The sequence below is a fragment of the Macrobrachium nipponense genome, chromosome 12, assembly GCF_015104395.2.
Source record: "Macrobrachium nipponense isolate FS-2020 chromosome 12, ASM1510439v2, whole genome shotgun sequence".
Taxonomy (NCBI): domain Eukaryota; kingdom Metazoa; phylum Arthropoda; class Malacostraca; order Decapoda; family Palaemonidae; genus Macrobrachium; species Macrobrachium nipponense.
The window spans coordinates 34,100,508-34,124,562 of record NC_087205.1 but is presented as its reverse complement, the minus strand read 5'-3'; the positions used below and the strand labels follow the sequence as shown (position 1 = coordinate 34,124,562).

The 24,055-nt window shown below is 39.0% G+C and overlaps 2 protein-coding genes across 4 annotated transcripts in view; one reads left to right on the top strand and one right to left on the bottom strand.

Annotated features, from left to right (window-relative positions):
• The window catches only part of LOC135224483 (optineurin-like), a 13,343-nt gene extending 6,690 nt beyond the window's left edge, over positions 1-6,653 (top strand). For 2 of the 3 annotated variants that reach the window (XM_064263487.1, XM_064263488.1), the window contains 8 exons: positions 159-274; positions 961-1,104; positions 1,297-1,359; positions 2,919-3,086; positions 3,561-3,737; positions 3,851-4,011; positions 4,448-4,580; positions 4,923-6,653. In XM_064263487.1, the coding sequence (XP_064119557.1) occupies positions 159-274; positions 961-1,104; positions 1,297-1,359; positions 2,919-3,086; positions 3,561-3,737; positions 3,851-4,011; positions 4,448-4,580; positions 4,923-5,063 (1,103 nt within the window). In that variant the 3' untranslated portion in view covers positions 5,064-6,653. The remainder of the gene's footprint in view (positions 1-158; positions 275-960; positions 1,105-1,296; positions 1,360-2,918; positions 3,087-3,560; positions 3,738-3,850; positions 4,012-4,447; positions 4,581-4,922) is intronic. The other variant, XM_064263489.1, reaches the window with a different exon arrangement.
• On the bottom strand, positions 6,642-24,055 carry LOC135224484 (ATP synthase subunit e, mitochondrial-like). The gene is made up of 3 exons (XM_064263491.1): positions 23,909-24,055; positions 7,185-7,341; positions 6,642-6,796 (listed from the first exon to the last, which is right to left on the bottom strand). The coding sequence occupies exons 1-3, from the start codon at positions 23,951-23,953 to the stop codon at positions 6,741-6,743; spliced, it is 258 nt and encodes an 85-aa protein (XP_064119561.1). The 5' UTR covers positions 23,954-24,055; the 3' UTR covers positions 6,642-6,740.

Here is a 24,055-nt window from a genome sequence, read left to right as displayed (position 1 = left end):
TTAGGAGAGTTAGGGTGCATTGAGAGTGAATCTACATACAGTGTTTCAAGTACAGTATCATACTTGAAGAAATTCAGTGAAAACATAGGTACAGGGTCCCTTTTCCCAAACTGTACGATGTATTGTTAATTTCCCTTTGTGCTGAATATTTGTAACAGAGGGTATGGGTGGAGTTCTTGGAGAAGAGGCTTTCCAGAAGATGAAAGATCAATTGAAACGTGAGCAGGACACAACAGCAACTCTGTTGCAGGAGCTTCATGACACGCGTAATCAGGTACATACTAATATGGAGCAGAGCAAGTGAAGTTGACTTTGTACTTTATATAATGGGTAATTGTAGGTTATCAGGTTTCTTCATTGCAAAAGTTTCTAGTGCCTAAAATATGAGCTCCTACAAGTTGTGCTTTCTTATAATTTTGCAGCTTAAAAGTTCTGGTTTTCCTTGATGAAGGCTAATAAAATAACATTTGTTGCTCATAGTATTTTCTTGATAGATTGGTGTCAGTGTAAGAGACTTTTCAAATATTGACTTCATTAGTTTAGATTATTTATTGTAGAATATGTAATAATAAACATAACTGTATCTATAGCATTTCATGACAGTTGTAAAGATGCATTGATTTTCCACTTCAGTTCAAAGGTAATATAAATTTTTCATCAGCTGTTGAAAGATTTAATATAGGCCAGAACTATTGGTAATTAAAATCTGATAGAATATCAAGTTGACTTCGTATTCACTTATGGTTGCAGCGTTTAACATTATCTTGCATTTAAGTATGGTGCTTAGTATGTTTGCCAATCCTGTGCATAGAAAGTTATTGGATAAATTTGCCATTACATTGTTTGCTTTTTCTTAGATTGTTCTTGTGGCACTGATTTAAAATAGCATTTCCCATAGGTAATGATTCAATGTAGAAACATTTGAAAAGATTACAGCACAAATTTATTGTAATGCTGCAGGCAGAAGGTCTGGAGTCAGAAGTGCAAAGAGCACAAGAAGAAGCAGCACTCCTTCGGGAACGGTGTCGCAACTTACAAGGAAAGGTTGATAACTCTTTTATTCAAGCTGCATCTCCAACTACTCCTACAGGCTTATCAAAGCAGGTTTGTTTTGTAGGTCATGTTGTGGCTTACTGAAGCATAAATACAACTTTGTTAAGTGAACAAGTTGTTGCAGTTCTTAATGCAAAGGAAGTTTCACCACACAAAGTATTAATGAAGATACGTATATATGAAATTTACTTAGGTTTTGCTATTTCTGTATATAATTGTAATGTTAACCAAATTTGATCACAGGATCCAATAGATGCCTTGGAAAAGAAGCGTCTCAAAGAAGAGGCAGCCATGCTAAGGGAAGAGGTTAGTAGTTTGAATTTTTTTTCTATAAAGAAAATTAGAAGCAGGATTACATAGGCAATGTAGCATGAAATCTTATTTTTTATTAATGAAAAGAAGTTAGCAATGTTTTAATTAAATGTAGCTTGATGTTTCTTTATGCTGGTAATTGTATCACAAAATTGCAATATATTGAGGCCTGTGTTTGTGTATTTACTATATGGACCTGTATTTGTTTATTGTTTATTTAAATATGTTGATTAGTGCATTGATATTGCTCAATATTCTGTAACAAACAGGGGAAAAACTATATTAGTGTGCCAAATGATCACTGTAATTTCCAGTATAATTGCAAAAGGTTTTGTAAACATTGGGTACCAGGATTCTAATTACTCTAATTTTGTACTATATAAACATCTGACTGCATACAAATAAATATCAATACTTCTGGTTGCATACAAATATCAGTACAATTTAGAGCTACAGTAGTCAACCGATCATAAAAATTAGCTATAATAATCTAATGTTGTTGATTTGTTGCAGTAGTATACAATAAAAATTTGGGATTTTTCCAAGTTAGTGACCCCAACAGGTTTTAACCCATAAGAGCTGTGCCAACTAAAACATATGCAGCACCCCAGGCCAAGGGAACTTTGCGTTCAGCCAATTTAAGAAAAAACATATCAAGGAAAAGATGAAGATATGCAAATGAACATGGTGTAAGAAAAAGAATTCTAAAATTCTCCCTACCTTCCACAAAAAGTTGAAAAAGACTGTTTACAATCCCTGTGGGACCTCTTTACAAGACAATCATAAATAAATTTTCCAAGTTATAAATGTTTGTTCTAATAAATTATTTTATTTTATTTTGTAAAATTATAATTACTACAGATCACATATCAAAAAAGAAAGAACTAAAATCAGTTACAAATTCCGATTATATTTTTTATAAAATATTTATTTAAATTTACTGAGATCAATGATGCAGTAACTTTTATGGGTTATACATATTTTTCTAATATTTCTTTCCAAAATTACAATTAAAAGTGACATACTATCATAAAAGATAAGAACTAAAACCAACAACAACCCCGGGGTATATTTATGAGTAAATAAATAAAGACATCATGAGAGGAAGAGAAACACAAAATGCCGCCTTGAAGTCAAGATCATAACTATTAATTATGTGCTGCTTCCTTCATTGATCTGAGCCAGTCTAAAAGTTACCATTAGTGAATTTATGGACTGTAGAAGTAATGGAACCTCTTTCCTGCCCAATTCCCCCAAATTGGTAGTGTGTAATATTGATGCTCACCATGAATATTTGAATCCGTCCACCATCCAAAACCTGTTATTGCTGTTCATATGAGGGTATCTGTCCATTAAGGGTTAGCCCTGTATGTATCTACCTTCATGGTGTGTTTAGTACAAGCGCATTGGGGATTACTGTAGAAACATAAACAAGACTGTAAATATCATAAAGGTAATGACTCCCAAGAAATATTAGAACTAAGATGATAACCCTGAAAACCCTTGGGGGTCACTATCCAGGAAAAATCCAAAATTTTAAAAAATCCTTTTAGGTTGACACTCTTGAGGCAGCTCTCACCAGCGAGAGGCAGAAGAATTCTGATGACAGACTGGCACTCACAAGGACCCATGCAGAAATTAACCGTCTGAAAAAGGAGCTTCAAGATATGAGGGACAAAAGTGACAGAGACTCCCAAAATGACCACTACTATGAAGTAAAGGTGAATCTAGTTTCCGTGGTTGTTTTGCTCGAACAATTCCACTTTTGTCATTGAAGACATATGGGAATTTTTTCAGGCTGGTTTGTTCAACTTCAGAACTGCTCAGTAACATCTGGTGTCTAGGTTGGTGCAATCACATACGAAACTAAAAAGAAGTACAGCATATTGACCTTACGAGATTCATTGCTTATGATTGTTCCTCTGATGAATAAGTATATGGCAAATTATTATTCTATTACCAGTGTTAAAAGTTTCAACTTTTTAGTACATGTATTGCCCCTAATTGCTAGTAAATTTTATACTGTATTTCCATTCTGACACAAGAACTCAAAATATTTAACACCATTTAATTTTTTTATATTAGCAAAGTTATTTGATGATACATTTAAGTTTACAGAACTCAGATTTTAGAGCTGGCAGTTTTTGGTGCAGAACATTGCAGGAGATTGATAGTTCTGTTTTATCTGTCTTTAGATCAAATCCATCAGTGAGAAGTACGATGAAGCAACAGCTAAACTCATGTCATACGAGGAACTGCTGGCAGCCAAAAATGAAGAACTTTCCAGGATCAAAAAGGAACTTGGTCAGACAAAGGCAACTTTAGCAGAAAGGGCCAGTGAGGGGGAAACTATAGCCATCCTCAGGGCTCAGGTAAGAAAGCAGTTAAGACAATGTTAGGGACAGCAGAAATTCTTTGTTATGAATTGTCTCAGAGATTAAATTATAGGTTTGATGGTTACCAATAAACATGTGAATCTTGATAGGTTGAGGTGTACCAAGGAGATTTCAGGGCTGAGCGTGAAGCCCGAGAGGCTCTGGCTACTGACAGAGAGAAGCTGCGTGATGAACTGCGTCACTTACAGACCCGAAATACTCAGCTAGTAGATGAATTGGAAGCTTACCAGAGAAGGCATTTGCATCAAGGGTAAGTTAATTTATTTATACATCTTTGTGAAAAGTTTTGTATGTGGAGCTCATTAGAATGAACACCTGAATGGAAAGGAACAGTTTTTAAACGACAATACTGTATGCATAGACCAGGTATGACATACAGAGGAAGAGTTAAGCAGTCAAGGAAACAATAAACACATGTAGTCCTGGACCCTGAAATAGGTAGTGGCTTGCAGGTTAAGTTTTACAGAGTACTTAACCTTGCCAGCTTTTTATGTAAAGAAACTAACTGGGGGGTAAAAGTAATATCAAGGATAATATTGCACTGTAATATCTAGAGCAAAGTGTGTTACTATTACAGTTCCTTCCTCAGCCATACTGTCACTAAATAAATGACAATGTTAATATCAGCATTTTATATGAAAAAAACAAAATACTTGTATTCTTATCTCAACATTTTATGCTGTCAGTCATGGGCGAGATTCTCGTGCCACATCTGAGGAACCTAGTGGAGGAGCTGTAGCCACAGCTGGTAGTGTTGGAATGCCTACACTTTCTCCAGAAAACCTTTGGGAGAAACTCTCCAATACTTCAGATAAGAAGGTATGTTGCTATAGGTTTCAATGTCCAGCTCAGTTGTTATAAACTGAATTGTACAGTACACATTTTTTATTTATATTTTGAGATACTTATGTTTTACATTATTACTACATGAGAACTGTTATTTTGTGTTGTAAATATTATTTTATTTGGAGGAAGTCTCACCATGTAAACATATAAAAATATATTTAGCCAGTTTTTGTTTACCATCAGAATGTAACATTCTTTTATGCATGGGACATTTAATCAGGTTCTTATTTAAACTCTTTAAGAATTAGACATGTAGCACATTGGACAAAATTCAGAGCATTTTACATTTAAGTAGTATAAGGCTGTCCTTTGCAGTACTGCATGGAATGTGCAGTGTTAGGCAAGAACAGAACCATAAGGAAATTAAGAATGTCAGTTTTTCTCTGGAGTTTAAGCCTTTATAGGAGTTTCAACAGTGTACTCTACATCACAGAATCAACGCTGCTTGTGTGCTAATGAGGTTGTATAGGGGACATATTTTTTTAATAAAAAAATGCATTGTTTGAGAATATCATTAACAGATCATGTAAGCAGAGCCAATTCTTTTAATATTTAAGTTCAGCATTGAGTTAATGTTGCTTGTCTTACAGGAGGAAGAAAAGAAAGACGACGAACTGGATGAAAACCTCTTTTACTGCCCCAAATGTAACAAATCTTTCACTCAGTACCGTCCTCTTGAAGAGCATGTCAATCGTTGTATTGATGAGGATTAAATTTTCGAATTTGGGGTGTAAAGCAAGATTATGAGCAACTAAATGTTTTCCTTTCTTAATGGCAGCTGTTCTTTAAAGAATTGTAGATGTAGAATATTTTTCTCTAATAACAATAATGAAGTTTTGTTATGGATTTTAAATTAAAGAAGTTTAATGAATTTTATCAGTATTTAAAGTGTTATAAGTTACTACTTCTGTGCCATAGATTGACTGATTTCCACTTTATATATTCATATAATTCAGCTTGATTTCAGGATAGATGTCCTCTTTTTCTACAAACAAGTCTTATGAAGGCAACTGTTTACACTTAAATTTTCACATTTCATTGTTAGTTTCATCCTACATGAAGTCAGCCTGATTCAACATATCTCACTTCATATTGTACTTTCAAATTAACATATAAGTACTAAGTCCAGCTTTTTGTCTAAAATGAAGTTAATATATTGCTCATAGTATTCTTATGGAACTTTGTGTATTCTATTGGTGCAACTTTTCTTACTGAATTGCTGAAATCACTAGTCTCCTATTTTCTCCAGTATTTAGGCTTCCCAATTAGTAGTTTTTACTATCAAGACGGAAGATGTCAAAAATATTTCTTTCCAAGAATAACACCACCACCCTCAAGGTAATATTTCCACCATAAGATATTGGTAATGGTTACATCTGCAATTTGATATTGTTGGTCAGTATTAATTGTAATGTGGTTCAGTGGTCATTAACAAAATGTTAGTAAATTACAATATTTGAAAATGCTATTAATGTGTGATGATTGCAACTTTACCAAGCTATTTTGAAACATACTTGAATTTGTTTTTAAATGTCTGAATTCTGATGGGTTATGTTTTTAATTCATATCAATAACAAGTCTCTCCCTTTTACATTTTGTTTTCCAGCAGACATTTTGTTACTAAATATGTGCCATAGTAGATCTAATCTCTAGAAAAATTATTTGTCCGATTCATTGTTAATTTTTGAATTGTTAAAAGTTTTTTCTTTTATTATATATTATATACAAGAGTGATGCTTAGAACCTGATATTGGTAGGGATAAAAGTACTGGATAAACAATCTGTAGATTTTGGTGTAGTACATTTATTGTAAGAGCTCCACATATATTGCATTAATTTCTTTATTCTCTGATATAGTGCCTTCTTTTTTAGCTTTTGATGTTCAGAATTATTGCTCTTGGTGAATGATACCTGTATACTGTAGGAGGTTGTGTAGCTTTCTAGTCAAAGGCAGCATAAGAAATTACAGTAGAATTTCATTAGAAATGTTTATTTGAGCCTACCAACTCTTGTATATTTGTAAAATAAAACAAATAAAACTTTAAATATGAATTATTACACTTTATACATCACATGCCAAAGGGCTTTCCTTCACATTCTGAGAACTTGCACACTAACGAAGCCATCATTAACTTAAAAGTCAGGTGGAACTGTCACTCCTGCTTCCTTGGCGAGAACCAGCAACTCCGCTGAAAACAAAAAGGAATGATATGAAGAAAAGTGGAAAGGAGACTGAATATCAAAGAAATTTTCCAACTAATCTCTACATAAATTTTGTAGTCAATACTGAGGAAGTTATGTACTGATATGCTGCATACAGTAATAGCAATGCAAAATCATAAAGGTAAATGTACTTTATACATTAAATAGCAATTTCTGATTGCATAAGAAAAAAAATATGATCAAACACCTCTGATCATAATTTCTGCAAGTAAATGCAAGGCTTATCAAAATTCATGATGTAAAATAAAGTTACCTAGGAAAATCCAGATATGGGATCAAGTTCATCAATCTATGAAATTAAACTTCAAAAGGCAAACCCCTAAAATTGGCAACTGATTAACAAGAATTACTTACATCTGTTAAGTTTTGCCTTTTCTTCTGCCAACTGCTGCTCTCGGATGACAGCTTGCTTGGCCTCCTCTTCTCTTATGATTACCTCTTGCGCACTCAGCGTCTTGAAGTGACTCCTTCCATAAAGGAGGCCAACAACAAGTGCCGTCCACCTTCCAAACTGAGAGAGAGATTAAAATGTACTATAAGCATATATCACCAGAAGGAATTCAAGCACTGCAATACTTCCTACTTCAAACATGACATAATGTTGTTAAATATTTTGGTAGAGTAAAACTTGTACATGGTCTCCTAATAAACTTGAGTACGTAAATAGTACTGTAAATATGTCAACTCCTGACAGCAGAAATGTTATGTAGATATAGGCCTCAAAAATGCTCCCAATTCATTTTGATAAACTTTTTAGTTAATGGACCAAGCAACAAAATGCCTAGTTTGAAGGCTTGAAGATTAACAGCACCCAAATTTTAACAAAATTAAAACAACTTCTAAGTCTCTACATTCTTGAGTATGGAATATAGATATGGTCATCTATATTCCTTTCAGCTTATCTTACTAATATGTGTTCCTTGTCATGCACACACAACAAGCATAGCCTAACCTACCAGCAGCTAAGCTGGAACTATCTCATATACTGAATCTTATTAGAAAGTGGAAATGGTTAAAAAAATAATAATAATAAAAAAAAAAAAAAAAACAATAGGAAAAATGAAAATGCCATTAACAGATTCAACTTGCCTCACAATCCTATTCCCTAAGTTAAGCTACGCTGTAAAACAATAGTTAAGCAATACTGTAAAAAATAAACAACAGTAAGGCCTACAGAAATTTCCTGATGGATACAAACCTAAGAATTCTGATAAGACACAATAGCTAATACATTCACTCTTGACAAAAAAATTTTCATCTCCACCACTTCCTATGAACCCAATGCCATTTCAGCCCCCAAAATAAAAAAAATAACAAGGAATAGAACTAGACTATGCCAGTTGACGTTTTTCTATACAGTTTTACCTCTTGAACAAGAATTTAAAGATGAAATTTTCATTATTAAAATGAAGTTTTATTGTATACTTACCGAACAATTATACAGCCGTGATTTCCACGAGCGGCAGGATACTAAATTCAAATTTAGCGCGTCGGCGTCGCCAACACTGGTGGTGATGACGTCATCTCCCTCCACTCGCGGGAGAACCAGGTACAACTGCCCAGGTGAATCCAATTCTTTCTGCCCGTCCGTCCACCTAAGGGGAGGAGGGTGGGTATAATCATAATTGTTCGGTAAGTATACAATAAAACTTCATTTTAATAATGAAAATTTCATTTTTATTGTAGTGTCTTACCGAACAATTATAGAGCTGATTACACATTTATGGGAAGGTGGGATTCAGTGACCACTAGTATTTTTTTAAATGGTATACATTATTGCAATACCAGTAAACACTCAAGGTGTCTGTTGTACCTTACCTTGTAAGAGAGCTACAGCAGACTGTTACTGCCTCTGGTCGGTGCTCTTCTTACTAATGTAGAGGAATTGGAATTTGACCAAAGTTAGCCTCTACAGGAGTGGAATCCTTCCGTAGTTCAAGCGAGTCAAGGCTGACTGACGGAGGATAGTAACAACAAAGATTGCCCTTGCCCTGGGCTAAGACCAGAAATTCAATCATACAAAACATTTTTTGTCACCAACACCAGATTTAAAAACACATATACCCAACCATTGTAAAATCTGACCTAACAGACTGGTGAGTATCCCAGGTACTCAGTACCCCCAGCTTCCCTTGAACTCGACAACCTATTCAAGGTGAAAAGTTAGCATAGAGGGTGACGACCCCTGTGCCGTTTCTCCCAACACCATGCCAGAAACCGCCACCGGACCTAACGTTTTACAATTCTCGAAAACCGTTTCTATCTCTTTGAGATAATGCTCGCAAAACCGAATTCGATCTCCAGAACGTGCTCTGAAGAATCGAAGCTAGATAAATTCTTTCTGAATGCTAAAGAAGTTGCCACTGCTCTAACCTCGTGAGCTTTAACTCTCAGAACGGAAAGATTGTCGTTCTCGGACTGCGAGTGAGCTTCCCTGATAAGCTCTCTAATAAAGAACGATATAGCATTCTTAGAAAGAGGACGAGAGGGATTTTGAACCGAGGTCCAGAGCTTAGAAGATTGTCCTCTAATACCCTTAGTGGCAAACAGATACTGGTCGCTTAATTAGCCCTGAACTGGACATAAGAGCCTTTCCTCCTCCTCATGTCCAACCAAATCAGATAAGTTCCTTACCACAAAACTCCTCCGGCCAAGGATTAGAAGGATTCTCATTTTTGGCTAGAAAGGTCAAAGAAAACCGAAAATACAGCATTGCCTTGAGAGAAACCGACTCTTTTGTCTATAGCGTGCAATTCGCTGACACGCTTAGCAGAAGCTAGTGCAATAAGAAAGAGTGCCTTCTTAGTCAAGTTCCTGAGTGAAGCCGACTTCAAAGGCTCAAACGGTGGCCCCATGAGGAACTTAAGCACCACATCTAAGTTCCAAGCCACTGTATCTTGCGGGAGCTTAGTGGTTTCGAAAGACCTAATGAGGTCCGACAGATCTGAATTGGAGGAAATATCCAAACCTCGATGTCGAAAAACCGAAGAGAGCATGGCTCTATATCCTCTGATCGTCGAAGGAGCCAGTTTCTTAGAGTTCCTAAGAAATAGAAGAAAATCTGCTATTTCTGTTAAAGAGGTCGCAGAAGTAGAGACTTTAGCACTTCTACACCACTCTCTGAAGATTCTCCACTTCCCTTGATAGAGTTTGTTAGAAGACTCTCTCCTACAACGAGCGATAGCTTCTGCAGCTCTTCTTGAAAATCCTTTCGCTCTGACAAGATTCCGGACAGTCTGAACCCTGTCAGAGCTAGAGCGGACAAGTTTTGGTGGAACCTCTTGAAGTGAGGTTGTTTGAGAAGCCACTTCTCTGGAGGAAGAAGTCTGGGGAAGTCTACTAACAACTGGAGAAGGTCCGGGAACCACTCTTTCCTGGGCCAAAAGGGAGCGATTAAAACGTTAGCGTTACATTGCTGTGCGACATGAACTTGTTCAGCACCTCTCTTATTAGACGCCGAACGGAGGGAATGCATAAGCTTCCAGACCCGACCAATCCAACAGCATTGCGTCCACCGACCAAGCTAGAGGATCTGGGACTGGCGAACAAAAGAGAGGAAGACGGTTGTTCCTTGATGTCGCGAACAGGTCTATTGACGGTCGTCCCCAAAGGCGCCAAAGTTTCTGACAAATCTTGTTGTCCAAAGTCCACTCCAGAGGTAACACTTGCTGTTGACGACTTAACTCGTCCGCCAGGACGTTCATCTTTCCCGGAACAAATCTCGGGACTAGCTGAACCTTCGCTTCGTTTGACCACAGGAGGAGATCCTTGGCTACTTCGTACAGAGAGAAAGACTGAGTCCCCCCCTGTTTCCGCACGTACGAGAGAGCGTGGGAGTTGTCGGAATGCACTGCCACTACTCGACCTTCTACTAAGCTCCGAAACTGTCTGAGCCCCAAGAAAATTGCTAACAGTTCCTTTACATTTATGTGGAACTTCTTCTCTTCTCCGACCAAGCTCCTGAAGTCCGTTGATTTCCCAGTAGGGCTCCCCAACCTGTGTTCGATGCGTCGGAAAAGAACTGTAGGTTCGGGAGGATGGGTCGTAAATCTAACCCTTCTTCCAACCTTGCTCGAGAGAGCCACCACCTTAGGTCCTCTTTTATTTGATCTGTGACAGGAAAGGTAATCGAGTCTGGTTGTGTCTTCCTGCACCAAGAGGCTCTCAGGAAAAACTGCAGAGGTCTCATGTGCAGTCTCTTCAACGTCACAAATTTCTCCACTGACGTCAATTTTGCCCAGGAGCCTCATCCACTGATTGGCTAGAACTTACCTTTTTGTCCAAGAACTCCTGAACTGTCTCCAGACAGCCTTGAACCCTCTTCGGGGACAGAAAAGCCCGAAAAAACTTGAGCATTCAGAATCATCCCCTAAATAAAGGATGCTCTGAGATGGAACCAACTGGGACTTCTGTTTGTTGACCAGAATTCCTAACTTTCTGGCAAGATCCAGAGTTGTTCCAAGGTCCTTCATGCACCGACTCTCTGATTCCGACCGGAGAAGCCAATCGTCCAGATAGAGGGAGATTCTTACTCCATAATATGTGCAGCCAGCTTCCTATCGGGGATAGAACCCTGGTGAAAACTTGAGGAGCGGTTGCTAGTCCGAAGCAAAGCGCCCGAAACTGAAACACCTTGCCTTCGAACATGAACCTCAGGTACTTCCGAGATTCGCGATGTATCGGAATGTGAAAATAAGCGTCTTGCATGTCCAGAGAGACCATCCAATCCCCCTGTCTGATGGACTCCAGACCGACCGAGTGGTCTCCATATGAAATTTTGTTTTCTGGACATGCAAGTTCAGGGCGCTCACATCCAAAACCGGCCTCCAGCCCCCTGATGACTTGGGAACTACAAAAAGGCGATTGTAAAAGCCTGGAGGAAAATCCCCTTCTATCTGTTCTATCGCTTCTTTGAGAAACAAGCGCTTCCACTTCTGCGGCTAGCGCCAGAAATTTGTCTGAGCCCGGAGAGTATGCCTGGAATGGAATTGGCACAGGTGAGAGCGAGGGGAGGTGAAACGAGAGGAATACGATAGCCGAACTTGAGTACTTGCACTACCCAGGCTTCTGCTCCTCTGTTTTCCCATTCCTCCCAAAACAGCGCCAGCGCCTGGCTCCCACTGGTGCATGAAGAACCGAGCTTTCATTTGGAAGGTTTGTTAACCTTGGCGAGGCCTTAGACTGAGGTCGCAAATTCGACTTCGGCCGAAAGAAGCGCTTGGGTTTTCTCCCTCGAAAAGGCGCTTGGGTCAGAGGAGAAACCGAAGGAACAGTCTCCACAGGAGCTTTAGGTCTCTTAGTAGACTGTGCCAGTAAATCCGAAGTAGATTTCTTATCTAGCGCAGACGAAATTGACAACACTACATCGTCTGGAAAGAGGTTATCTTTCACAAAAGGAGCAAACAAGAGAGCAGAGACTTCTGTTGGGACGTAACCCTTTTAGAAGCAAAGGAGCACCAAAGTTGCCTTTTCTTAAGTGTACCAAAGGCGATGAGTGAAGCTAACTCATCATATCCATAAATGGATTTGTCCGCACAGGGAGAACACCAATCCAATCCTCCGCTAACTCCTGAGAAAGAGAAGGACAGTCTTCGATCTTGGCCGCTAAAGCGCCAATAGTCCAATCAAGGAAGCTAAAGACTTCCAAAAGTTTAAATTGATTCTTTACAACGTGGTCCAACTCAGGCGCTGTAAAGAAAACTTTCGCTGCGGCGAAAGCAGATCTTCTAGAGGAGTCGATTAAACTGGAGAAGTCTCCCTGGGAGGAGGCAGAAACTCCCAGAGAAGGAGCTTCCCCAGTTACATAAAACCTATACCTCTTACGAAGCAACTTAGAGGGAGGGTAAGCAAAAAGAGCCTTCCCTAAGTCTCTTTTCATAGACATCCATTTCTCCGTCTCTTTCAACGAATGTCTAACCGCTTTAGATAGAACAAGTTTTGGGAGGAGAGGGTCTGAAGTTTTCCTCCTCATCAAAAAAGTCGAAGTTGGGGAGCGCGGGGCCGCTTTCTCAAAATAATCTGGATAAGATACCAGAAGAAATCTAAGGAGACGTGAATAACACGAGAGGTGATGTGAATCCTCCTCCTCTACTTCTTCTTCATTCTCCGATACCGCCGAAGAAGTAGACGGAACTACAACCGGATCTGAAGGTTTCGAACCACCCTTGGACTCATTCATCCAGTTGGTTAACATCTCTAACTGCTTGCGCAAAGGCGCCAGAGACGAATCAAAAACAGTTAACGTAGGCTTGGAAGAGCCTAAATGTTCAGCAGGAGGCGGAAAAACTACTTGCGCCTCGCTCGGAGCCGCCGAAATTCGAGGCGAAACAGGCGCATCAGGCGTAACAGACGAAAAAGCGCCTAAAGAAACACCCTTAGAACTGCTAGCTACAGCGCTAAAACCACAATCTCTACTAGTAGATGGAGCCGAAAAAGGCACAGATTGAGGCGACGAACGAGCCGCTAATGGTCGCGGCGCAACCTACTCTCAGTCTCCTTATACCGCTTGACTGGAGGAGGCGAAGAATCGGCGCCTGAACGCCTCTTTAAGGGACGCGAAACGGCGAATCTCGCCAAGAGCGCCGCGCGACCGGAGACGAATCGCTTGAATCATTCGAAAGGCGTCTGACCGCAACACCTTTCCAACGCTTAACCGAGCCCTGTTGAGGCGCAACAGGCTCAACAAGAGAGGCGCCTGTCTGTGGGCAAATCCCGATCGACTCCCTTGGACTTCCGGTATGTCTTCTCCCCCCGGTGCGGGGGAGCTGGACAGTGACCTTTGTCTAGGAGACGTGTCAGGACAGACAGACGCACCCTCAACTACACTCTTACCTGAAGCCGCTTTCTCCAAAAACGTCTTAACTGAATTACCAAGTTGCAAAACCGTATTCGCTAGTACCGAAAATTTCTGATCTAGCCTCGATTCCAGACTGGCAATGGTGTCGGAAGAAACTACACGGGAAGCCGGAGAAGCGGGATTAGTAGGAGGAATAGGAGGTGTAGTTAAAGGAGACATAACAATTTGAGGAGAAACAGAAGGAACAGAAGCATCGCAAGACGAAGCGGAGCTAAGTCTACTTTCCCTAAGCGCTGCTTTTCTAATTCTGTCTTTAGCTAATTTCTCCGAGTATGAACTAAAAAACTTCCATTGAGAATCAGTCCAATCATACACTCGTTACATGTTCGATCTGCTGAACAAACCTGTCCCCTACACTTAACACATTTAGTGTGAGAATCATATTCTAACTTGGATAATCTAGTTTTACATCCTGAGATGCAAAACCTAACTCCCGACGGACTAGAATGCCGACATGGCAACGCCTAAATAAAAAGCAAAATAACAACAACGCCAAAAAAGAGTACTTCACCAATTCCGAAGATCAATTTCACAAGAAAAAAAGCGAAGCAAAGTCATACCAACCGCACCGACCACGATGTTCACCGGACGCCGGCAGGAAAAGAATTGGATTCACCTGGGCAGTTGTACCTGGTTCTCCGCGAGTGGAGGGAGATGACGTCATCACCACCAGTGTTGGCGACGCCGACGCGCTAAATTTGAATTTAGTATTCCTGCCGCTCTGTGGAAATCACGCTCTATAATTGTTCGGTAAGACATACAATAAAATAATATTTTTTTGGCCGGCTGTAATTTACCTTAGAACTCTATCCTACAGTAAGGGGGATCGAAGGGAATGCAGGGTTCTGGGTAGGGTAAAACACTTGGGGGAATTATGCCCTTCAACCCTATCCTATGGTAAGGGGGACTGATGGGAATGCGGGGTTTTGGGTGGGATGAAACACTTGGGGGAAGGTTTTGCAGTGTTACTGTGTTATTTCCCCTTATTTATGACATTTGAAACACGAAATACAAGCAAATAAAGCAATGAATAAACCGATAACTAGGTTAAGTAAGAATCCAAACCTATATGTTACACTTCTAAGACTGTTTTTATGTAAGGCTCCGCCTCCCGGTCAGATAACATGTTCTACTAGGTTAGGTAAGGTTAGCGTTACACTTCTAGGATTGCCTTCCTTAAGGGGGAGGGGGTGGAACCCCCCTGGTCAGGTAACATGTTCTACTAGGTTAGGTTAGTATTCTAACCTATATGTTACACTAATAAGATTACCTTCCCTAAGGGGGGTACCCCGCCTCAGGTCAGGTAACATGTTCTACTAGGTTAGGTTAGTATCCTAACCTATAAGTTACTCTTGCTTCAACTTTCTTTAAGGGAGGGTATTGGGGGCGGAGCACCACCAGTCAGGTTACACAATTTTTACCATTGTTCTCAACATTTTTGTTAAGTTCAATTACCCCCTGAGCTGGCCACTCTAATCCTTGAAAATTGATAATATTCCATTCATTATTCACTAAAATGGCCTCTTGACTTGTACTTGATAATTTATACTCAAGTACCGGATGTATAAAACAGTGTATACGTATATACGTATATACACACATGTTCGTTCGTTTTTTTTTTTTTCTTTTTTTTTTTACAAATGTCAACATTCCCCCCCCCCCCAAAAAAAAAAAAAAAAAAAAAAAACTTCTCCTGAAAAATTACTTGCCAGCCCGTACATTTCATTTCAGTCATCAACTGACCACGATGGCCGAATCATTCCCTGGCACTTCCCACTCCCCCAGGCCCATTTTACCAACTCGACTCTACTCTACCCCGTACTTGTGTTAACTGTTTCCTTAGTTATAAGGACTTTTCAGTCCATTACTCGGGGCAGTATGAAAGGTTGTTAATGTATTGTCAAAATCATGGCCTTTTGAGAAAACAGGCCTTTTGCCCTCATTGTGTCGACAAATGTAGGCTTGACTTACAAAGGAAGGTGTTTATGTAACATTTAAGGTAAGGTTCCTAATCTTTATGTACATTATTTAGTTATATCAATTGTTTTGATGTTCCTAAGATTTAGTGCTCTTGATGTTGGTCATATTTATTGGGAATTGTTATCCCTCACCCGCTACTAGCATTCAAACATGGAGGTTTGTTTAAGTTTCTTGGCCCTGAACCAAAACTTCGAAGGTTGTTCAGTTGAAGTAGACTATGGCAGTTGACGTTTTCCTAAGTAATTTTGCTTACTTTACAAGAGTTTAAGGTAATATTTTGCCGGTCGATGGTAACTAATTTGTTAATTTACCTTTGAACTCTGTACGTTGGTACAACCCACCCCTTGTACCTTCATGTTGTCTTCAAAGGTAAACTGCAGTTTAATTACAGTCGAATGAATAAATATTACTTTAAATTCTTGTTCAGCAGGTAAAATAACATAAGGAAACGTCAACTGCCATAGTCTATTGTACCACGGAATGCGGGCCTAGAATGACCAAAATACTTAGTTGTACAAATTATTGGAGGCAGACATTCAACAAGAATGGATTACACTATAGGAAATAGATGTCTGCTGTTTCAGGTCTTTTAAGTGCAGTAATTTCTCTTCTATATGCCCAGCCATATTAAATTTGGTCACTCCATTACATTATGCCACTTAAATGAATCTTCAATGACTTCTTGAATTAAACAAAACACTGAAATCTACACACAGAATATAAACTTTTTTTTTTACGTACATTGAATTTTTATATCCATACAAGCCTGAGGTCCTTTACATTAGGAATTACTTTCAGCAAAGCTGGAAATGGCTGTCCCACCTGCCCAGACGTAAACATTCCAATTTGCCTTTTGGCTAAGGTGACAGATTGAGGGGTGGCATTGGGTGGGGATGGAATGTAATGTAAAGAACTTCAGGTCGGTACTGTTAAGAAAAATAAAATTTACTGAAAAAAATTGTGATTTATTCCTACATGATATACAAGCCACTGGTCCTTTAAATCGGGAAGACACTGGTTGGAGGGAAGAATCTGCGAGTCTCTATGAACTGACTGAACTTTGCCACACCTGGGATTCTCCTCCAGATTGAACAAGCAAGGACTCTAGAGAACCTAGTCTCGGACGAATTAATCACAGAATAGAAACTGCACGATCAGACGTCAGACTTCTGGGGCCATTTTAGAATGAGGCTAGGGTGAACCTTAAGTGTCGGAGACAATAAGGCAATTTCAAGTATTGGGTTTGACTTATGTCAGGGTTTCCTTCCTCTCATTTATAGAGAAAGGAGCAGGATTGCTTCTATAAATCTCGGGAAAAAAATAAAAAAACCCAGAATGGGTGCTCAATGAATAACTTAGCTGCAGCGACCCCCTTATCCAGTATGTAACAGCTCGGGTCCACTCTCTGCCCGAAGGAAGAGGTGAGCAAGAGGCCAGTCACTCCCATAGTCATTCACACCTGCAACCAAATATCTTTGGCAATGTAAAACCCTGTCCCGTTAAAGGAGCCAAGTAAGGTCCAAAACTTGTTGAGCAGCCACCACAGGTCCCAAGGAAAGAAAAAAAAAAAAAAAAAAAAAAAAAAAGGTGCCCAAGGACTTGTGGCCAATGTCCCGAAGGCAGAGAGAGGTGAAGGTGGTCTGGCACGACCACACACCTGTTTTCAGGTTCTTCCAAAACGTGAGGATTTGAGCGATGGCCCTGACTTCATGAGTTCTAGGGTGGAAGAAATTGTGTCATCTTTGCCAGCAGCAGAGTACGCTCTCCTGATTGTCTCACGAAGCCATAAAGAAATTGCATTCTTGGACACTTCTTTCTGGAACGAGTTAGTGCTAACAAAGTGCTGCAGCATTAACAGAACAAAGTAGCAACCTGTCCTGGTCATTACCTACAAAGTCTAGGCTGATTCAGCCACTCATATGGTCAGAATAAGACTGGATAAAGGTCTGAATGAGCCAGTAAATGTCTGATTCAGCCTGGTCCGAATCAGCCAAGGTCCAAATAAGCTTGATCCCATTACAAGATGTGTTAAAGTACTTTTTTGGAAAGGTGGTCGCGTTACGGTAGAGGCCGGCCATTCAGTACTTCACCCTACTATAAACATCAGAGGCCTGATCCAAATGTTCTGCAAACTACTCAAATCTTGACACATGACACCCTGGATAACATGCATTCGGTTAAACTACTATGAGATTCAGGGCCTCTGTAACACGGTTTTTTCGCAATAACTTTTTATCTATGCATTTCATAAATATAACGCTTATTCAGAATACATATTATATCAACACATAAATTTTGAGTGTATTCTGCACTACGTAGGTTGAATAAATTTGGTACTTATAATGTAAAAGTGACCTTTTTTGAAGACGGGCCAACTTACTCAGAGAAAAGGTTTCGAACGCACTCGTTACGTAACTTATGACATCATTTCTTCCCTCTTTCTCGATGGATGATTGGCTGTACGTAACGAAGGCTAAACCTCTGGCAACAATGACATACAAATTTAAATACAAAAAGCAGTACACTTTTCTGAACTCTGGAACCTCCCCACTGATAATTGTCATAATGAACAAACCAACAAAATATGTTAATAAATACAAAAACACTTCGATTATTAAACTCCCAAAATAAGTTTCCAAAGAAATTACAGTCTACTTTATAAGTCAAAATCAGATTGACAAGATGTAGGAAATAGTTGGTAATTACCAAAAACATAGTAGACAAGATGATTTGATAACTGCTATATCCAATGTCAAGCAATTCTTATTTATTGGCTATCTACCTATTTACTGAAAAAAAATAGCCGGTACCGTATATTGGCTTTAAACCTTCACCAATAATTATCGTCAGAATGGTGACTTCATGAGGCTCCACCCACTTTCGCCTCGTTATAATTCCGGATAACACTGAAGGCTACCATGGGCATTGTTGGATTAGAAAATTTAACTTCTGGCTATTAAAAACTAATTTCTCGAGTAGTTGTAAGAAGTGCTAAATGATCCTCAAGGATCCTAGCAGTTGGTTTAAACGTTTAATTCATGTATATTACTGCTATACTGTTGCGGCACTACTGCTACAGTAGTATTACTACGCTAGCACCCACATCTATGTATCGTTCCGCCATTCATAAAGTCTTTGGGTTTCAGAGCCGATGGCATTTTTCATTTCTGTGGTGGATGGGCGGGGCAACATTTAGTCAGAAGGTGTTTGTTTACCTTGCTTACGTAATGAATGTTTTTCGACTCTTGGCTCGTAATCATTGGCGTCGGCTAGTTCAATTTTACTCTATAAAAATCAAAACTATCGGGTTTAGGTTATTGACAATGCTGACAAAATTTGTGTGTGGTTGTAAAATATACATAGGGTAGAATATCACGACAGGCCAACCCTCATCACGGTGGACGGGTCTTATTCACTCGATATTTAATTGGTGAAACATGAATACAATTGCAACTCTAAGCATACCATTTAAAAGACTGAAGTTTCGTCAACATATTGTGATATATGAAAGCCCCATACGAATTAAAATAAGCATGTGAGCTCTTCGTAAAATATGTTTTCAAGGCAGTTTTGAAATCCAATATGGCGGCTACGTTTTGCATGGACGGTTCTCATCAGTGACGGCCACCATCTTTCCCCAGCACTCATTTGAACAATGTTAGCGTATGTATGTAACGTTTATTGATCTTACTCAAGATTGCAGTTGTAATCAGCACAATAAAACAACATTTTGTTGCCTATATTAGTGAAAGTATGAAACTTGTTATTCCCGGGGTTATGGTTGGAACTGAATTCATTCTTACCTTGTAATCAGTGGTTTTATCCTTACTGCCATCACAACTGAAACTCCACAGTGCTTATTTGATTGTAATTATACACATTTTGGTCTTAATTCACTCCACAGTGCACTCGAACCACATTGCTGTTCGTGTTTCCTAAGCACTCACTCCGTAAACAAAGTTACGAGCAGCAGACGACAACACTGATTATGAGATGCAAAGCTTTAGGGTAGAATATCACGACAGGCCAACCCTCATCACGGTGGACGGGTCTTATTCACTCGATATTTAATTGGTGAAACATGAATACAATTGCAACTCTAAGCATACCATTTAAAAGACTGAAGTTTCGTCAACACTACCGGGCTTGTGATATAATGAAAAGCCTCCCCATACGAACTAAAATAAGCATGTGAGCTCTTCGTAAAATATGTTTTCAAGGCAGTTTTGAAATCCAATATGGCGGCTACGTTTGCATGGGACGGTTCTTATCAGTGATGGCCACCATTTTTCCCCAGCCCTTCCCAGCACTCATTTGAACAATGTTAGCGTATGTATGTAACGTTTATTGATCTTACTCAAGATTGCAGTTGTAATCAGCACAATAAAACAACATTTTGTTGCCTATATTAGTGAAAGTATGAAACTTGTTATTCCCGGGGTTATGGTTTGAACTGAATTCATTCTTACCTTGTAATCGGCAGTTTTTATCCTTACTGCCATCACAACTGAAACTCCACAGTGCTTATTTGATTGTTATTATACACATTTTGGTCTCAGTTCACTCCACATTGCACTTTAAACCCGTTGCTTTTTGTTTTCCTGGTTTCTAAGCGCGCGCGCCATAAAACACAATTACGAACAGCAGACGACGACAGACGACGAAACTGCAAAGTTTTATTCCCTAAACTGTTTACTTTACTCGTTATTTAGTTTAAATTTACTTTGTTATTTAAAAATTTTGATTTAATTCATGTATAATATCCTTTTGCGCAACCAAATTACCCCGAAAAATTACAGATATTTCTAAAGTAGATAAAATCAAATGTTTCTAACGTTTTCGTACATCTGGCTGCCGAAAACCATAGAGGAACGAATACGGAAAAGTGCAGAGGAACGACTACGTTTTTTTTTTTTTGCTTTTTTGTTTTTGCTAGCACTTTTCATTGATTTCAGTCTTTATTAGTATTTTGAATTTCTTTAATAATCGTATGCCAGAAATAAATGTAACCTTTAATGTTTGCATGCTAAGAATGGCAAAATCATCGTTGCCACATTAGTGGAGGCTTCACACATACGCCGTTCCATTATTATAAACTGTTTCCATGAATTCTAGTTGTCATAGTAATGCAATAATGATAAAATTGCTTTAATATTTATTGTATATATACTTCCAATACATAGCCTAATTTCACCAATTTCAACGTTTTGTGTGTAGTCTTATACCCAGTTTGGAGGGTCAACACATACGAATGGCAACAGAGAGAGAGAGAGAGAGAGAGAGAGAGAGAGAGAGAGAGAGAGAGAGAGAGAGAGAGAGAGAGAGAAAGGAAGGCGGAGGAACAACGAAGAAAAGAAAAGGGGTGGCGGTGGAGGGGGTGGGAGATGGCTGGAGATTTATACACGTGTTCGTATCCATTTCTGCATAATGGAGTTTTTGTCTCTTGGTACAAGGACAAGTGTCGTTATTCTTTACGATTAGTGATTCACGATAACCCTTATAAATTACGTCACTGGGTGTAATGCACTATAGCAAAATCTCGTTCTGTTACAAGTGTTCGTTACAGAAATAGGTATTGCCCAAAAACGTGCTTGCACTGTCTCTGAACAACCCATAGTAGACATGCTGCTTAGTTGTCAATCAAGTTTTTATAACCAAGTATTTTTTACAAGCTAGCTATTGAATAAATTTGTATTTTTCTCAGTCAAAACATATGCCCCTCAATGCTATCTTTCCTCTTTTAACGACTTTCTGGTCATTGCAAATTCGGCCCCATAATTTCTTATGGTGCGAAAACAGACAGAGGGCCCATGGACCGAAAACGGTTGCGTCAACACTACGGCGATAATCCAGCAGAAATAAAACATCTTCATATATCCAAAAGTAAATAATAAGATATATATGCGCATTACGATTATAACAATTACATGTATAGCTGATAACAATCTGCATGAATAACTGGTAAACTGTTCTGCAATGACAGTTGAGTATAGCAATTATTTACAATAGGTACGAAAGTCAAGATGTCGTGACGTCATAATACAGAACTTAAAAGAACGTTCTAATTCAGAAAAATAATTACTTAAATTTGAGTCAGAGTCGAGTTACTTTTTCAATAACGAATATTTTCAAATTAATCATCATAAATATGTAAAATATTGATGTTTTACTACTTATTTAAAAATTAGCTAAGAGCACGCTTCTCGTCATCTTCTACCAAAACAGCTGTTTACTCCTGGCTTCTTGTTGGTGAGAAATCGTTTGTGTTTCGATTTGTTGTGATAAAAGTGCTCCAGCGTCTGTGGGTACAAGTGGTGTGCGGATTTATCACAGGAAATAGAAAGTTTGTTGACACAAGCGACTCCGTAAACATCGAGATGGCGTCAATCTTCGAAACATTATTAGTTGTAAGTAAAAATTTCTAAAGCGTTTTGGTGAGATTTCCACTGCCGTGGGCGCCATTTTCAGTACCCTCTGTTTAAATCTTAAAATTTGGCCTTAATTTCTAACTTTGGAGAAAATACTTACTTCGAAAGGAGAGTAGAGGTCTTTAGCTCCGTTTCTCACCAACAACAAGTCGTGACTGATGCCCATCTCGGGTGTCAGGACGCGTTATAATGTACTTTTTCGGAGGGTGGCAAGCGTTGAATGTAGGTGGCCTGGTTTGGCCTGCCGTGGTGATCTACCCTATTCCTTAATTGTTTACTTTACTCAATATTTAGTTTAACTCTACTTCAAAATGTTTATTTAATTCATGTCCATTATCCCTTTTTTGCAACCAAATTAACCCCCAAAAATTACAAATGTTTCGGATGTATACTTACGAGCAGACGACGTGAGGAAAAATGGCTCATCGTTGCCAATCTCGTGGAGCGTCACACATACGCCAATGCATTTACAAACTGTTTCGATGAATTCTAGTTGTCATAGTAATGCAGTAATGATAAAATTGCTCTAATATGTATATATACTACAAATAGATACGCTAATTTCACTTATTTCCCCGGTTTTGTGTAAGTCTTATACCTAGTTTGGAGGGTAAACACATATACCAATTGACAACACTGATAAACAATTGAAGAGCGCAAAACGCCGCAAAGAATGCCGTAGTCCCCTTGAATAAGTACGAATAAGTGCTGGTAAGAGGTGGGTTTACGATTGTTGTGATGAAAGTGCCCCAGCGTCTATGGGTACAAGTGGTGTGCAGATTTAGCACATGAAATGGGAAGTTTGTTGACACAAGCGACTCCGTAAACATCAAGATAGCGTCAATCTTCGAAACATTTTTAGTTGTAAGTAAAAATTTCTAAAGCGTTTTGGTGAGATTTCCACTGCCGTAGCCACCCTTTTCAGTACCCTCTGTTTAAATCTTAAAATTTGGCCTTAATTTCTAACTTTGGAGAAAATACTTACTTCGAAAGGAGAGTAGAGGTCTTTAGCTCCGTTTTTCACCAACAAGAAGTCGCGACTGATGCCCATCTCCGGTGTCAGGACGCGTTATAATGTACTTTTTCGGAGGGTGGCTAGCGTTGATTGTAGGTGGCCTGCTTGGCCTGCTGTGATATTCTACCCTATGTCAACTTTCAGCTACATCTGATGCTTTGACAAGGAGCAAAGTCCAAAAAACCGTGTTACAGAGACCCTGAATCTCATAGTAAGAAGCTAAAAGACCACATAGGCTAGCCTATGGACGGCAGCCGGCAGGGTTGCATAGCCTAACTCCACGATCTTGGCGAAAAATTAGGTTTGGTAACTCATAAAAATTAAAAATAAGGCTGTCTTCAAGCAACACACTGTGATACAATATGTTGGACTGGCTACGACTTATCTGAATTGTCAAATTAAGAAGCCTAAGACAGTAAAGGTTAAGAACACCGTAGCCTTCCACTACCCTAGGATAAGGCTAACCAATACTTTATGGCTACCTTATTTACATACCTAGGTCTGGTGCAGCAAAAGCCCTTACTTTATAAGTTTGGACTTAAATTCTGATCATGTTCAAAACTTGGAAAAAACGTTAAGCTTTACTAAAGACTAATTATTCATCGCCTCACTTCTCTTAGCTATCATACGATGTCGATCAGCTGAGAGAGGAACAGTGGCTAGAAGCCGGTGATGATAGAAAGGCCTTAATTAGCATATACTGTATGAAAATTATTGTGATATTCTGCAATACTCAACTTAATTACGTTAATACTAACTACTGAATACTCACTTTACTCCCAACAGCTTAATAGATTACCTTAATCAAAGGAGAAACTCGGACGGCAGCACCTAACGTCGCCATCTTGAATGGAAGTAGTAACTGGTTAGCAGAAGCTTTTCAGACAACTATTTAATTGGAGTTATTTACTTTAAGCACAGTAATTATTTAATATATTAGCATTAT